Raw genomic sequence first — 16,213 nt, forward strand, 5'->3', positions numbered from 1 at the left:
ATGGCATCTGTGTGTCTGTGCATCTAACATGGTGTTCCACCATGTATGTATGTATGTAGACGCGGGGCACCGGACGAAGAGCTGTCGAAGTGAAGCCTGTGACCCTGCAGGGCGGAAGCTGCCGGACAGGAATGTGGGCGCTGACAGGCGCCAGGCATCAAAACCCATACGAAATCAATTGATAGGTAAGCGCATGTATGTAGCAGCCGAGGAGACCCCTGGAGCGCTACACAGCCCACTGCAACTAGCGTTGGGAGCGGGTCACGGTGGCGGCAACAGGCGCTCACGCGTTATCCTCCCCAATGTCTCTCCCTAGGCGATGAGATGACGTCGGCGAAGAGCCTAATACGGCTCTTTGGTCTGGCCCAGACCTTTTGGACGTGTGTCGTCAGATCAATTCCTGAAAGGAACAACCCGACACCCACCACCGCCTCCATCATGTGTGCTCCTGTGCTCCTACATATATCCTTGTAGACACCCACCCGTATTTTTGGAATCGCATCCTCTATTGCCTCGAAAGAACGGGACGGCGAAAACGAAAACACAGGCTCGCACAACCCCGCCTTGCATTTCGCCCCTGCTTCTTTGCCCAGACGGGCTGGCAGCACTTCTTTTCGGAAACCCGCACTCTATATCCTATTCAGTTGCTTTATCCTTCAGTTTCGGCTCTATACTTTATCGTGTCCGCGCCTGCGTCCAGAAAACTACATATCCTTGCCGGAGTTGTTTGTCGCCTGATTTTCCACCACCAAATAAGGGCCTTTCCCCTTCCGGCGCTCTGTCTCACTTGGTGACGTCGTCAGGCACAAGCTCGCCCAGCGTCGCAACCCAGCAAAGCGAGACCCACACAAGGCGGCGCAGCTCCCTCAGCATCGGCACTTTCCTTTGCTACTTCCCATCGTCTCACTCGCCATTGACGAGGCGCGCAACGGGCGCTTTTAATCGACAGCCCTTTACGCGGCAAAAGGAATCCACAGAACTCGACCTTCGTCACGATGCATCGCACATACTCTATGCGCCATTCGAGGGCGCCGACCGCCTCGCAGCTCCAGGTGGGTTACGATTCATATCCCTAGGGCTTCTCGCAGCCGGCCGATGGAAAGTCCAAGAAGCGCGTGTGACACGACTAGAGTAAAGATGCTGACCAAGACGAATGTCGCAATCACTAGAACCCTCCGCCGCCGCCTTCTAGTACCAAGTCTGGCCGCCTGTTCGGGCGAGGACCCTTTGGTGAGCCACCAGCCGCCAGCTTGCGCAAACGCCAATTCTTTCCGCTGTGGTAGCGAACTAACCAGACCTCGCGCTCTCTAGGACATGCGCTTCGAAGGAATGCCGCCGGTGCCTTTGGGCCCGACTTGGCCAAGAAGCTGTCGCAGCTGGTCAAGATGGAAAAGAACGTCATGCGCAGTCTAGAGTGTGTCGCCAAGGAGCGCATGGAGGTCGCTGTACGTTCCGATTTTGACCACTCAACCAAGCCGACCCGGAAGCTAACGTGTGCCCTTGGCCACCCCACTCCAGCAACAACTATCCCTCTGGGGCGAGCACGGCGACGAGGATGTCTCGGATGTGACGGACAAACTTGGCGTGCTTCTTTACGAGATCGGCGAGCTGGAGGACCAATACGTCGACCGCTATGACCAATACCGCCTGACCATGAAGAGCATCAGGAATATTGAGGCTTCGGTTCAGCCGAGCCGAGACAGTAAGTTTACGGGCCACCTGCGGGCCAAAAAGGTCCCGCGGATACAGACTATGGAACGGGGCGCAAAGCCGCTAACCACGCCGAAACCGACAGGGAAGCAAAAAATCACGGACACAATCGCGCAGCTTAAATACAAGGAGCCGAACTCGCCCAAGATAGTCGTTTTGGAGCAGGAGCTGGTACGCGCCGAGGCCGAATCTCTTGTCGCCGAGGCTCAACTGTCCAACATCACGCGCGAAAAGATCAAGGCCGCCTATACCTACCAGTTTGACGCCCTGCGGGAACACGCTGAGAAAGTCGCCATCATCGCCGGTTACGGCAAGCACCTCCTGGAGTTGATCGACGACACCCCCGTTACCCCTGGAGAGACGCGTCAGGCCTACGACGGCTATGAGGCCAGCCGTGCCATCATCCAGGACTGCGAGGATTCTCTCACTAGCTGGGTGACGCAAAACGCCGCTGTGTCCTCCAAGCTATCAACCCGCGCCCGCACGCTATCGCAGCGTCGGAGGAACCATATCAAGGCCCGCGCCGACGGAGGCCATGACCTATCTGGCCAAGATGCGCCCCTCAACGACCGCAGCTCGTGGATCTCGTCAGGGCATGGCGAGATGGAGGACGACGAGGACGACGAGGAAGATGAGCTGCGGGATCGTGAAAGGGACTCTATCCTAGACAACGAGCCGGGCATGAACGGTGAGCGCCGTGGCCGGTCACAGGAGGTCATAAACGCCTGATATCGCCTGGACTGGACCCCTAATGGTCGTAATGACATGGCCTTGTTCGAATTACAGGGCAATCGAGTCGAGAGACAGGGCTCGGTTCCCTACCCCTTAATGAGTAATACCCCAAACTCTGGTGCAGAGTGCTCGAGCCTAGTGCGCTTTGGGCTTGTTGACTTCAGCTCAGCCGCGCGAGCTACCAGGTGATCAGGTTCGACATTGGAGCTCAGGGAGTTGGATCAATGTTATGTTGGTATTTTGCTACTTCCTGTGTCGGTGCTTGTTTCTGTAGCATGAATGTCATTCTCCGTTTCCTATTTCTCTTTACCCAATCGATGGTTCTCTGATATCCGAGTCCACGTATCGTTACCACCTAACACCTCGGTCACTGATCAAGAAGGCTAAAGTCTATAATTCATCTAATCCCGTTTTTGGGTATAAGCCAAAGTGGCATGGAAATCACATTATCGCATAGCCTGCACCGTAAAACGTGCCGAGAAGGAAATGGTTATCCTAACGCAATCCGCTTGGACGCTTCATTCCGAGGCCATGCCCATCAGGCCTCAAGATTACGCAGGAATCAGGAATAGCTCGGTTGAGTCCAATATCCTCGTTTGCCCCACTTTGCCACCCTAGGACACTCAGGAAATCTGGCGAGGAGTGTAAATTCCGTATCGCGTTTATCACAAGAATCCAATGGGCGCCTCTGAGTTGAGGGCAGCAGAAGTAGCAGGCTCAGTGCCACGCATCTGGCTAGCAAACTCCTCGACCTCTATCTTGACGATGTGTTCGCCAGGAACGACGATGAGACCGAGAAAGCGCGAGTTCATGTCGAGGTTGAAGGCGGGACGCTGCGCGGCGGCTGCACGACGTGCCTCCTCGGCGACCTGCTCGGCGGTTGGGTGGCGGTACTCGTAGGCATGCGCGAGCACGACGTTGCAGTCCTTTTGCGTTTGTTGTATTTGATATTGTCAACGGTGCGACCAAGGGAAATAACAAAGAAAATCAGAGGGGAGGGAGGGAGGGGTAACAAGAAGCTCAAGACAAACCGGATCCGTGCACTTGAACTGGCCCCAGAACATGCGCGTGTCGGTTGTGGTGATGCGCAGGTTTTTGTTTAGGAGCGAGGCCAGATATGCGGCCGATGCTTCCTCGTCCATCATCGGCATAGGCCTGTCGTGCGTTTAGAGCGCGACGTGTTGGGGGGGCAGGGACGGCGATGAGGACGATGATGCAATCAAATTCCGGCCCGAGGGGCAATCGTGCCTCTGGTTTCCAGTGGAGCGCCACCAGTGGATAGGCCCGCTGATGTGGAGAATTCCAGGGCCCTGGGTCAAGCTGGTGCGCCCCTCGGAGAGCTAGGCTTAGCCCCGAGCCGCCGTCGGACCTCCATGCAGGGGCACGCCTTGGATGCCTGGAGCAGCTGCTCGATGACGACCGATATTGACTGCTCTCATACAACCAACACAGCATTCGGTCTCTCACTGGTATGGGGCCAGGATCCAGGTCCAACAATGATGCCTCTGGGAGTCCAGCATAAGATTCCGTGAAAGCCACAGGAACGTGTCTCAGCTTGGGTGTGTCTACTTCTCACAACCTTCCGCATCATCTTGTCGGCCCTAGGGCGCTGCCCAAAGCAGCCAGGAAACACCCGCCATGGGAGTCAACGGGCTTTGGCAGGTTTTGCAACCATGCGCCCGCCCGACGAACCTGGCGACGCTGAACCGCAAGCGCCTCGCTGTGGATGCTTCCATCTGGATCTACCAGTTTCTCAAGGCTGTTCGCGACAAGGAGGGCAACGCGCTGCGTAGCTCCCACGTCGTCGGATTCTTCCGTCGCATCTGCAAGCTGCTCTGGTTTGGCATCCAGCCAGTCTTTGTCTTCGACGGCGGGGCCCCCATCCTCAAGCGCGCTACCCTACAGAGCCGCCGCCGTCGCCGCGAGGGTCGTCGCGAGGATGCTACCCGCACCGCGAACAAGCTGCTGGCCGTGCAGATGCAGCGACTTGCAGAGGGCGAGGCCGACCGGCACAGGCGCAAGACTGCCGCCATTGCCGCACCCGCCGAAGCTGAGGACGGCGTTGCCGAGGGTGAGGTGATGCCGGCAGCGGAGAACCTGGTCTACGCCGACGAGCAGTTTCTGAGCCAGGCGGAGCGGCAAAAGAGCCGAAAGTTCCACAAGCAGGACGCGTACCACCTGCCAGAGCTGGACAAGAGCATGCACGAGATGGGAGTGCCCAATGATCCGCGCGTCATGAGCATCGACGAGCTCGAGAACTACGCGCGCCAGTTCCACCGTGGCGAGGATGTCAACCTGTACGACTTTAGCAAGATCGACTTTGACGGCGACTTCTTCAAGAGCCTGCCGCCGGCCGATCGCTTCAACATCCTGAACGCGGCCCGCATCCGCAGTCGCCTGCGCATGGGGCTCAGCAAGGAGCAGCTCGACCGCATGTTCCCGGACCGCCGCGCCTTCTCGCGGTTCCAGATCGAGCGCGTTCAGGAGCGCAACCGCCTGACTCAACGCCTCATGGTCGAGCTGGGCATGGGCGAGAGTGCGGACCTGACGGTGGGCGGGCGCATCAACAGTGAGAAGGATCGCGAGTACATTCTCGTCAAGAACGATGGCGCCGAAGGCGGCTGGGCACTCGGCGTCGTCTCGCGCCAAAACGAGGGCGTAGCGAGCAATCCTATAGACGTTGACGCCCCCTCTCGCTTCGCTGCCAACCTCGACGACGAAGACGAGGAATGGGAGGACGAGGACGACTTTGAAGACGTGCCCATTGAGGGGCTAAATAGATTGCCTACTGGGAAGCTCGCTGCCGGCCACGAAGATGAGTCTATGTTCGTGGCACAGGAAAACGACATGGATGATCTCTTCGAGGAACAAACACAAGAGAACCTCGGCCTGGAAGCAGACGAAGATGAAGACATTAGCCGGGCAATAGCCCTATCGCTCAAAACACAGCATGGGCATGATCAAGTACAGCAGGCAACTGACATGTCTCAAGAAGGAGTGGAAACGACCGAAGCCGAACAGCGACCAGAGTGGGAGCAGAAGGCCGCGGAGGCGCCCAAACCAATCCCGGGATTCAGCGGCAAGGCTATCGCCCGCCTCGTCAACAATAGGTCCAGTCGCCTAGTGCCACGACCGCGCGTTGCTGCTGCTGCTGCTGCTGGGAACGATAGTGACAGCGATGAAGACTTGCAGGCCGCTCTTGCTTCGGCAAGACGCAAGAGGAGGCAGCAAGTGGCTACCACTGAAACTGCCGAAAGCGAAAAGCCCGTCACGTCTACAAGTTTGAAGAACCCGTTTAGCGGGCCGTTGCCATTTGAAAAACTAGACTGGAGGGCTGCTTCCTCCGCCAAACCATCACCAGTGGTGACTCGTGGTGGCATTTCCTTGACAACCGAGCCAGCCGGCGAGGAATCGGCAGCGCACGAACCCGAAGACGAGGACGATTTTGCAGGAGGATTCGAGACGGCGGCCGAGCCGGAACGCCCTCTCCCACTTCCTCCGTGGCTTCAGGATGATCAAGGCGACATCAGAGATTCGGTGCGGAACCAGGTGGAAGCGCATGCGGAAATGAACGCACAGGACCGCCAGCATGCATTAGAGGAACGCCTACGCTTCCAGCGCGAGCAGAGAAACAAACTGGTCGTGATCGAGTCCTCTTCGGAGGACGAAGATGATGAGGTTGAGATCATTGAGGCACCCCCTCCTCAGCCAACCTCGGCTTCCCAGCAGACTACCAAGGCCACGCCGCTAGGGCGACCCGATGTACTAGGGGAAACCCTGGCTGAAGTACAATCCAAGCTCGGGTCGGGAGAAGAGCCAGGACCGGAAACGGCCCCCGCCGCCGAGCCAGCCACCACCGTGCCAGCCACGTCTTCTCCCCCATCCTCGCCCGATGTGTCATTTGAGGACGTCAATATCGCCGAAGCGCGTACAATCGTGGCTGAGCCTTTAGCTGCTCTAGAGCCAGAAGATCAGGGCCAGGAGGACGACGCAGCATTTGAGGATGTGCCCATTCCAGACCTAGAGGATGGCATAGAACGTGACAATCAGGATGTCGCCCCGGCCGGCGATAACTTTGCTGCCGGTGGGGACTTGGACGAATTCAGCGACTCGGATGATGGGGAGCTGCTCATTCAGATGGCCGAGGAGGCCGAGGCCCATGCCCGTTTTGCGAGCACGCTCAACAACAACGTACCCTCAGGATCGACGGCCCAGCATGAGGTCAGAGACCCTCTGTTGTATGAGCAGGAGCTTCGGCAGCTCAGGGCGCAGCAGAAGCGCGACCTGCGAGACGCGGATGAGGTGTCGCAGGTCATGGTGGCAGAGTGCCAGCAGCTGCTCCGGCTGTTCGGCATACCTTACATAACCGCGCCCATGGAGGCAGAGGCGCAGTGTGCGGAGCTCGTGCAGCTAGGCCTCGTCGACGGCATCGTGACGGATGATTCGGACACGTTCCTCTTTGGAGGTACACGCGTGTACAAGAACATGTTCAACGGCAACAAGTTTGTCGAGTGCTACCTTTCATCGGACCTGGAGGGCGATTTGTCGCTCGGTCGCCCCCAGCTCATAGCACTCGCTCAACTGCTGGGGTCCGACTACACCGAGGGACTCCCAGGTATCGGGCCGGTGACCGCGGTCGAGATCCTGTCCGAGTTCCCCGGCGAGGACGGGCTCAAGCAGTTTGCCGAGTGGTGGCACGACGTACAGTCAGTGACGCACCTGAACCCCCGAGACGCAGAGCCCGAGCGCTCCACGTTCCGGCGCAAGTTCCGCAAGTCGCAGGGCAAGCGACTCTTCCTCCCGCCTGGGTTCCCGAGCCCGGCTGTGCCTGAGGCCTACATGCAGCCCGAGGTGGACAGCGACCCACAACCGTTCCAATGGGGAGCGCCAGACCTACGCGGCCTGCGGACGTTCTTGATGTCGACGGTGGGCTGGGGCGAGGAGCGCACCGACGAGATTCTGGTGCCCGTCATCCGCGACATGAACAAGCGCGAGGCCGAGGGCACGCAGAGCAATATCACGCGCTACTTCTCGGGCACCGTCGGCGCGGGTGCGCGGGCGGTGGCGCCTGGGCCCATGACTGCGGTCGGGGGAGAGTCCGCGGGGGACCGAGGGAGAGAAGCGTTCGCCCCGCGGAGACAAGCAGCAAGGGGCAGCAAGCGGATGGCTGTCGCGGTGTCTAGGTTGAAAGCCCAGGCCGGTGCCAGCGACAACAGCTCGGAGCGTGCCGCAGCGTCCGAGGACGGCAGCCGGGAGGGGGAGGGGGGAGTGGATGCCGTAGAGAGGAGTGGAAGAACAACGAAGGGGAAGAGCGGTCAGAAAAGGAAGGCTCGCGCGTCTGCAGTGCCCACTCGTGACGACTTGGAGGGGATGGACGGAGAGGCTGCAGCTGGAGATTTCAGCGATGATGGCGGCGGCGACGACGGCGAGTTTGTCGATTCAGGGAGTACTCGGAAGGCAACCCGTGGGCGAAAAAGGGGTAGAAGGGGTGGTGGGGCGTAGGACGAGGTGGTTGACTTGCCCGTGCTGTATTCTGGCGCAAGTTGATGTCAGCAACAAACATCTCCAGCTCCGGGCCACCCATTGGCACAGTGATGCAAGGCCGAGCGCGGATGCCACATCGCCGTACTGCTCCGGCATCCGTCACCACGTGTCTGTTTCATTATATATCATTGTAGGCGACGAGACAGAAGACTAATTCGGACAGCAACAACCACCGGCACTTGAATGACCAGTCTCTCCTCGCTTCCCAGAGTATCTACCTGCTGGGTTATACACACGAGTGTGTTGAAGTGCAAGGTATTTGGGCCAAGTAAGGAGAATCACTCCGTAGTAGTAACAAAACCTCCAGTGGTAGAGGCAGGTAGGTCGTCTCTGGAAATGTGGAAATGCTTGGCCATTGGCATCGAGACCTCGTAGATTTGATGCTCCGCACCTTTTGGTGGAGCGTCTGCATGGGGCAAATAGGCCAACGCCGAGGCTGGTTTCCCCAGAGCCGAAGCCGACCGAGCTCATTCACATGGCTTCCCGCCACACAATTGGGCCGCTGACATAATCTGGATTCCTAGTCTTCCCCACACCCGGTTCCATTCAAGGTCCTTAGAGGTTCCCGGGTCTACACGTCTGGTTTGGAGTTTGGACTGCCCTGTGCTCCAGCTGCTCCTTTCAATCCTCAAGCGGTCATCGTTGAGTAGGTTCTTCGCCCTCCAGCGCCATCGGCAGCCGCTCCGCCCGTGCTACATTTCATTCTTGTTTTAGTCCCTGCTGTTTGTACAACGCCCATTTCCTATTGTTACGCCGCCCGCTTTCTTTAGACACGACGGTCCGACAGGGGCAGGCCGGCGTCGCTCGTGTGGTGGCGAGAGCTCGACTCTGCGACCACCGCCTTCGCCACCCATCCCCGACATTTCTTCTCCAGGGGCGCACGACGGACCGACACAGGCAGCGAGTGTAGCCAGCTCGCCGGATATCCAGACACATCAGCGCAGAAATGGCATCGCCACCTAAACCGTGGGAGAGAGCAGGCGCGACCGCGGCGTCACCAAGTACGAACGCTTTCCCGGGCTCGCCCGCCCCTTGCGCAAGTGCGCCGGCCGCACCGACGCCGCGCTCCTTTCTACGCGATCCTAACCGTGCCTCTATGACAGTATCGTCCCTCGCGACCTCTCCGAATCCCGCGATACCCGCAACCACGACGGCAACCGCGGCCACGGCCAGCGGCGCGCCTGCTCTGCCTGCATTTCCAACGAGCCTGGCCAACACCGTCAATCAGGCCGCCGCCGCGTACTCGAGACCCCTCGGCGCCAGCCCATACGGCGCGTCCCCGTACGGTGCGGGCTACTCTTCTCCGTACGGCGGAGGAATGTATTCTCGGCTGGGAGGCTACGGCGGCTATGGCGGCGGCTACGGAGGCGGCATGTATGGCGGCCTAGGCGGATACGGCGGTGGCATGTATGGTGGCGGCATGTACGGTGGAGGCATGGGCGGTGGCATGGGCGGCGCACAAGGTGACCCCAACGACCCAAACAGCCTGACCAACCGCTTCGGCATGAGCACCCAGCAAACCTTCCAGATGCTCGAGGGGATCGTGGGCGCCTTTGGCGGGTTCGCCCAGATGCTCGAGAGCACCTACATGGCCACACACTCCAGCTTTTTCGGTCAGTGCTGTTCCAAACCCTGGTTCTGTGCCTCGCTAGTTCTCTTGCTGACCCTCATCACACCTATAGCCATGGTCTCTGTCGCCGAGCAGTTTGGCAATCTTCGTGACGCTCTCGGCTCCGTTCTGGGCATCTTCACCCTGATGCGCTGGATCAGAAACCTCATCGCCAGGCTCACTGGCAGGCCGCTGCCCGCCGACGTCAAGGCTCTCACACCAGCCGCCTTTGCACGATTCGAGGGCCGTAGCGGCGCCGCCAACCTTGGTGCGGACGGCAGGCTCCGCCCCAGCCGCAAGCCGCTCTTCTTCTTCGTCCTCGCCGCCTTTGGTCTTCCTTTCCTCATGAGCAAGGCTATCAGGTCTATGGCTGCCTCACAGGAGGAGGAGCGCCGCCGCCTCGAGGTGCAGAGCCAGCAACTGGCAGTGGATCCCACCCAGCTCGAGTTTTGCCGTGTTCTCTACGACTTCGACCCGACAGCGCTGGCCCAACAAGGCGGCGCCCTCACGGCTGGTGTCGATATCGCCGTGAAGAAGGGCGATTTTGTCGCAGTCTTGGGCCGCACCGACCCGAACGGAAACCCTTCCGAATGGTGGCGGTGCCGTTCTAGGGACGGACGCATTGGATACCTCCCGGCCAACTTCCTCGAGGTTATGCAGCGCCAGGTTAATAACACAGCCGCTCGTGCCGCCATCAAGGACAGTGCTGCCACCGTTGGCGGTGAGAGTACTAGGACTAGCTCCATGACCAGCAACGTCAGCGCACCCACGAACATGGCGGTCCAGAAGCAGGCACCACCGATTCCCCTGTCCAAGATGGGCGACATCAGTCCCGAGAGCTTCCAAAAGTCACAATTTTATAGTTAGAAGCCTGGACTTGTGTCCGCGACGCTCCCACCCGGCTCCAATGTTGCCGACGCGCCGGCCGGGGAACCTGTATCCACGATCAAGCCTCGGTTCAACTTGGAAGATCAGTTCGCGGTCGATGCTCCGAACACCCTGGCCAGGCCCATTCTTGAACTTCCTCGTTCGGCGGGTACTACGGTTTGGCCACAGCACCATGATATATCCGTGCAGCCGCCTCTGTCCCAGATTCACGACAGCTCCGTGCCCGAAGTTGGGGTTGAAGACGACCGTCGCTTTGGCCACCCAGATGCTCACGACGCATTCTTTGGCACTAGACGCAGGGCCCGGCGTCAGATAGTTCGGTCTAAGCAACGCGCCCTTGACCTCGACGACTTCAGCAGCCGATTTCGCGCATGGGAGGATCAGGGACCCGCTCATAGCGAGCCTGGAGCCCAAGGCATATGCAAATGCTACGCCTGCGAGCAGTTTTTCCGAACCTCTCAGCAGGCGCAGCCGACCACTCGGGGGGAGGCTTTCAAAATCCACATGTCTCTGCCGGCCATCAAGAAGTCGGGGCTCTGAAACGACGCCCCGGGCCTGGGGTACTCGCAGGTCATTCGCTATTCTGTGTTTCCTTTCCAGTCTTGTTATTTCTTCTTTATCTTCTTATTAATCCGTAGTACTCTTTTCAAGCGGTGTCCAGCGATCCAGCCTCGCCGGCTGGCCTCGGTAGGATACCGACGAAGCGTGCACACACAACCTAGACGGGGAGGAGTTATGCTGGGTTGGAAAAAGGACCCTCTGTATTGGTATCATGTTTATCATAAGCGAATTTTATTGACTATTTTTTTTTCCTCTCTTGGTTTTTGCCTCTGTCTCTCGATTGGTAGCTCACATTGCGTGCATAAGGATGAAACGGCGGGAAACAAGAAATAGCCAAGAAGCTACAGGCTAAGGGGAAAGAAGGAAAAAAGAAGTCGACTTGTAGGTTACATTCGGATAATGCAAGTCCTGATTGTAGCAGGGAGACTCTCATTTCACTTGTTCAGATATTGTGATCATATAATTACCACTCTACTCGCGGCGAGTGCCTCGCCAAGTTAAACCCAGTCATGTACATCTTCAACCAAGTTGGAATGGGGTCCCGTCAGAGTATAATGGCGTGCTATTTAAACCAGTCTGGACACCCACGCGCCACGCGGCTACCTCCCGAACCGCCTCTTCTCGATGGCCCGCAGGAACACGTAGGACAGGCTCGAGAAGGAAAAGGCCAGCTCGAAGCCGACGTCGCCGCCGCCGGCCCCGCCGGCCAGCCTCCCGACAGGGCCCGTGAACCAGACCTGGTTCATGCCGACGGCGGCGCCGAGGACGCCGCACGCAAAGGCTGCGAGCCCGGCGCAGCCCGGCGGCAGGCGGTCGGGCTCCGTGTAGTCCTCCGGGTCGTAGCCGGCGAAGCCGCGGCGGAAGACAAAGTGCTCCGTCAGGGCCACCCCCTCGTAGACGGCGAGCCAGTAGCCGATGATGACCATGAAGTTCTCGAGCCAGGCCTCGAAGTTGTCGTAGCCGGGTATGGAGATGGCCACGTAGGCGCACGTGGCGACGACGGCCCAGACGAAGCGCGGGACGCGCTGGGAGCGCGGCGCCGTGACCTGCAGGGTCAGCGAGACGGAGTAGATGTTTGGGCAGTTGTTGGCCACGATGGAGAGCGCGAGCACCACCATGCAGAACTGGCCGAAGCGGCCGAGGGGCGGCACGAGGACGTGGGCCAGGACGCCGCCGACGTGGGCGTGCTGGTAGGCGTCGGCGAGGGCGGGGTCGGTCGCCGAGGCCGTCATGACGGCGGCGCCGAGGAGCTCGTTGAAGCACAGCGGGATGATGAGGCCGACAAACGTCCAGGCGAAGACGACGGGCCGCGACCGGTCAGCCGGCTGGTAGACGGTGTAGTCGGCGGCGAGCGAGGCCCAGCCCGTGGCGAAGCCGAAGACGGAGGCGGCGAAGCCCAGCACGGCGCCGGCGTGGTCGGCGGGCGTGTCGGCCAGGGCGGCCAGCTGGCCGTCGAAGCTGCCGCTGCGGCCGAAGAGGCCGGCGACGATGAGGAGGATGGCGAAGACGGGGATCCAGGAGAACTTCTCGTACACGTGCACGATGCGGTACCCGAAGGTGGTAATGACGAGGGTGCAGAGCGCGATGGTCAGGATGCCCGCCCAGCTCGGGAAGTCGGGGTTGACGGCGTGAAGGAGCTGCGAGCCCACGATGACGTTTACTGACGACCAGCCAAGGCAGGCGAGGATGTTGAAGATGGCAACTGGAATCATGATACGAGAGTCAGCTGGCTTTTTGTTTGGAGGCTCGTTTCTCGACAATGGGCATCCAACAAAGGAACAAAGGGGGTTGTCAGAACATACTGAACCTCACGCCCTGGAAGCCAAAGAAGAACCTCGATAGCATCATCTGCCTCAAGCCGAATCGGGGTCCGAAGGTTGCAAAGAAGCACACGGGCATTATGCCGAGGATATTGATTAGAATTATGGTGAGGGCCGCATCGACGAAGCCGAGGCCGAATACGGGCCTCGCAAGCACGCCGATGGCAAAAGTCGAGACGGTCATGTTCGCCGACAGCCACTTTTAAAAGGGGGGAGAGTATTACTAACTGTCAGCTCCTTTAACACAGCTGGCAGACGAGGGTGAACACAATGGAACAAGAAGGGTGGAAGGGCATATAGGGGTATCTACCAAGCTCCCGATGTGGCTCATGTCCGAGTCGGAGCGCTCGTCAGTGGGCACGCGCTCGACGCCGCGCTGCTCGACGCCGAAGCGGCCGACGTAGCGCTGGGCCCGGGCGTACCAGCTTTGGCCGGCGGCCAGCTCGGCGCCGTGCACCGCGTTCTCGGGCCCCACGTAGCCGAGCTCCGAGTCCGATCCCCTGCTAGCGCCGGTTCCCGTGGTCAATGTCTTCTCCCCGGGGGCGCCATGGCGGTCGGCGCGGTCCGTCGCGGCCATGGGGGTAGGCAGGGCGGTGGTAGCTTTTTTTTGTTATCCCCGGCCTGGTACAGGCTATATACCGTCGACCTTGATGGCTTTGTGTGGTGTCCCTGAGTGTTTACTGGGATCTATATATAGATAGCCTGGCCTCATACAGGTAGGTTTGGAGGAAATAGTAAGAGGCGAAGATTACGGTAGGGGAGGAAAGTCACTGCTCGGTGATGCGGCGGCGGGCTGGAGGTTCACCGGCGAATGGGATGAAGAGGCCCGGATAGCCGCTTTTGATGGGAGTGACAGGAGTAGCAGCAGCAGCAGCAGCAGCAGTGGCAGACAGGCAGGCATAAGATGAAATGAGACGCCCACTGCAGACGCCCTGCAGCCCCAATGTGTATCAACCTGCATCTCCGCATGCGCGATAGGGCCCGGTGTGGGATGTGGAGGGGACCGATCCGATGGACTCGCCAGTACTCAAAGCTGGGAGAGTCCCCGCCGTCTCTGACTGGCGTACTTCCACCGTGCCTCCACCGGCAGATAGGAGGCGTTCGTCTCTGCCTCAATGCCTACGACGGCGTTCCATCGGGGCAAGGCCCGCAGATAAAGGAGTAAGGCGGTCGTGTGCTCGGCCGCGGCGCCTTATCTGCAGCTCCCCGGTGGGTAATGCGACGGTCCACTCATGTCAGTATTAGTGAGATGGCCTTATCACTATCTATCAGCGGCGGTGTCTGGGGCTGGATGCGGGGAGGCGTCATGGCTGCCATGCGGTGCGAGTGGAAGCCCCAGACTCTCGATGCGAGGCGGCAGGCAAGGTTTTGAGCATTGGTCGGCTCTCCACTCCGACGGCCGCGGACGGTAGCGTCAAGGGCGTAAAGGAGGAGACAAGGAGCTGCGAGTCTTTCGATTCTGATAAAGACTGTGTTTCACGAATAGAGTGAGAGGCGAAAGCGAGAGAAACAGAAACAGGCACGACAGGATTCAGAACAGTGGCCTGAGATAAGTGGGACGAAATCGAGACAAGAGAATCAGACAGTGCAACAGCACGGACACCCTCGAGGTAGCACGTTCCCCAGATAAAAAGTCTGCACTCCTTCAGGGGAAAGAAAAGAGGAAGAGAGTGGGGAGGGGAATACCTACTACCTAGTGTAGGGAATGGGATAGGGAGCAGGAAAGGAATCAGAATCTGGGCCGGCTTCTCGAAGCTTTCTGGCTCGGAAGTGCGCAAGGTAGGTGACAATATGACAAGTCATGTGACTGCGCACTCCTCTTGTCTCCTGTCCATGACCCTCCATGCATGCAAACTCTGATGCCGAACGAGCCGCGGGCAACGAGGAAAAAAAAGAAAACAAGGTGAATCACGACAGGCATCAACCGGAATACCGGCAGCGCAAGCGCAGAGGAGTTTGCAAATCCGAACATCTAGAGACTGCCAAGACAGCACGTCGGGCTTCTCGGCGCCCAACAGGCCAAGAGGACTGCTTGCACAGCGGCCTCCATTCCTGGACCCAGGGACCCAGGGACCTAGCCCTTGATTGGAGGCTGATCAATCCACGGGAGGTCGCGTCGGGTGTGGATTTCGTCCATCACCGTCCCAGCTCGCAGGGCCATCACAATGTTGGGCCGTTGGTGATGGGCGTGTATTTGAAACGAGATGGGGTCGACCTGGATCGAGCACCAACCCCCTGCTTCGGCGTTCGTACTCTGCGGCTTCCATCTTTTCTGTCTGGCAGGAATGTGACAGCTGGGGCCCGCCATCTCGCTTCTCCGCAGTCGCAGGGGCAATCGCTCGCTCCCAAAGCGGCAACGCGAATCCGAAATGCAAAAAGTCCAAAGGGGCAATGGGTCAGCAGCTGTGCCGCCGAGGAAGAAGGGAGGAAAGGAAGAAAAGAAAGCTGAGATTGCGGCTGCTTTTTTCCCCCTTTTTCAGCCCTCGGATCTTAGGTTGAGCAAGGCTGAAAAGCCAAAAGTGCGTGACAAACCCAGCACCTGGTTATTTCCCCCCTGCACCTTCCCGTTTTTGGTTGAGCAGTCAGCTCCCTGCCACCTCATGGAAGTCGGCACCCAGCAGCCTGGGCCTCTTTCCAGCTTCCTAGCCCCAAGCCTTTCACCCACTTTCGCGTAAGATGGTTGACCTGCGGCTTCCATTTTCTGGGAGGCTCCCTCGCGCAATGAGGGTTTTTGTTGGAGCCCGCGTCGAGAGATGCAGAGACGCATTTGAGATTTTCACTCGTATGTCCAAGACTGTGTCTCGATGGGACGAGTCGTACAGAGGCCGGCAGCCCCCTGCACTGCCATCTCATCCGCCCGAGTCTCCATGCCGTCTGGCTCGAACTGGCCCGAGCACTGAATACGAGGCGCGGCCACTCCGTCATGACTGGCTTTTGGCTTTTGGAGAAGCAGAGAGCATAGTCGGGGGAAAAGACGGCTGACGGGCGCTGCAGTCGTGATTCGTCGAGGAAGGCTGACTGCCTGCACATCCCAGTCCCGACTCTGCTTAGCCTCCTGTGCTGCTGTTGGTGCGGAACAGTGTGCACCCTGCTGCCCCTCGTGTCATAAAACTCACGCAACGGCCTAGGGTCACTGCAGCGACACGTTGGCGCGTTGCTCCGGGCCATGTTCCGAGAGCACCACAGACACACACACATACATACGCACACACAAAACACACAGTTTGTGTCCCGGCCCCAGACCACCGCCAGGCCGTTGTTGGTGCTAGCTTCGCATCTGCCCGTACCCCCACCACCCAAGCGGCCTGCCTCGCCGCTATTTTAGAAAAAAAAAAAAGGACCCTCGTTC

General features: G+C 59.2%; 5 protein-coding genes across 5 annotated transcripts; 3 read left to right on the top strand and 2 right to left on the bottom strand.

The window, feature by feature from the left end:
- Nucleotides 1-439: 439 nt before the first annotated feature.
- Nucleotides 440-2,905, top strand: GGTG_03985 (sphingolipid long chain base-responsive protein LSP1). Its single transcript, XM_009221773.1, has 5 exons — nucleotides 440-1,052; nucleotides 1,170-1,230; nucleotides 1,312-1,445; nucleotides 1,519-1,702; nucleotides 1,796-2,905. The coding sequence occupies exons 1-5, from the start codon at nucleotides 996-998 to the stop codon at nucleotides 2,437-2,439; spliced, it is 1,080 nt and encodes a 359-aa protein (XP_009220037.1). The 5' UTR covers nucleotides 440-995; the 3' UTR covers nucleotides 2,440-2,905.
- GGTG_03986 (hypothetical protein) lies at nucleotides 2,659-3,669 on the bottom strand. The gene is made up of 2 exons (XM_009221774.1): nucleotides 3,474-3,669; nucleotides 2,659-3,368 (listed from the first exon to the last, which is right to left on the bottom strand). The coding sequence occupies exons 1-2, from the start codon at nucleotides 3,591-3,593 to the stop codon at nucleotides 3,108-3,110; spliced, it is 381 nt and encodes a 126-aa protein (XP_009220038.1). The 5' UTR covers nucleotides 3,594-3,669; the 3' UTR covers nucleotides 2,659-3,107.
- A 158-nt stretch (nucleotides 3,670-3,827) lies between these two features.
- Nucleotides 3,828-8,305, top strand: GGTG_03987 (DNA-repair protein rad13). Its single transcript, XM_009221775.1, has one exon. The coding sequence runs from the start codon at nucleotides 4,081-4,083 to the stop codon at nucleotides 7,942-7,944; it is 3,864 nt and encodes a 1,287-aa protein (XP_009220039.1). The 5' UTR covers nucleotides 3,828-4,080; the 3' UTR covers nucleotides 7,945-8,305.
- Nucleotides 8,306-8,575: 270 nt separating this feature from the next.
- Nucleotides 8,576-11,556, top strand: GGTG_03988 (peroxisomal membrane protein PAS20). Its single transcript, XM_009221776.1, has 3 exons — nucleotides 8,576-8,987; nucleotides 9,090-9,599; nucleotides 9,669-11,556. The coding sequence occupies exons 1-3, from the start codon at nucleotides 8,933-8,935 to the stop codon at nucleotides 10,460-10,462; spliced, it is 1,359 nt and encodes a 452-aa protein (XP_009220040.1). The 5' UTR covers nucleotides 8,576-8,932; the 3' UTR covers nucleotides 10,463-11,556.
- GGTG_03989 (purine-cytosine permease FCY21) lies at nucleotides 11,464-15,657 on the bottom strand. Its single transcript, XM_009221777.1, has 3 exons — nucleotides 13,175-15,657; nucleotides 12,847-13,063; nucleotides 11,464-12,746 (listed from the first exon to the last, which is right to left on the bottom strand). The coding sequence occupies exons 1-3, from the start codon at nucleotides 13,439-13,441 to the stop codon at nucleotides 11,644-11,646; spliced, it is 1,587 nt and encodes a 528-aa protein (XP_009220041.1). The 5' UTR covers nucleotides 13,442-15,657; the 3' UTR covers nucleotides 11,464-11,643.
- Nucleotides 15,658-16,213: the final 556 nt, after the last annotated feature.

The sequence above is a fragment of the Gaeumannomyces tritici genome (assembly GCF_000145635.1).
Source record: "Gaeumannomyces tritici R3-111a-1 unplaced genomic scaffold supercont2.2, whole genome shotgun sequence".
NCBI lineage: Eukaryota > Fungi > Ascomycota > Sordariomycetes > Magnaporthales > Magnaporthaceae > Gaeumannomyces > Gaeumannomyces tritici.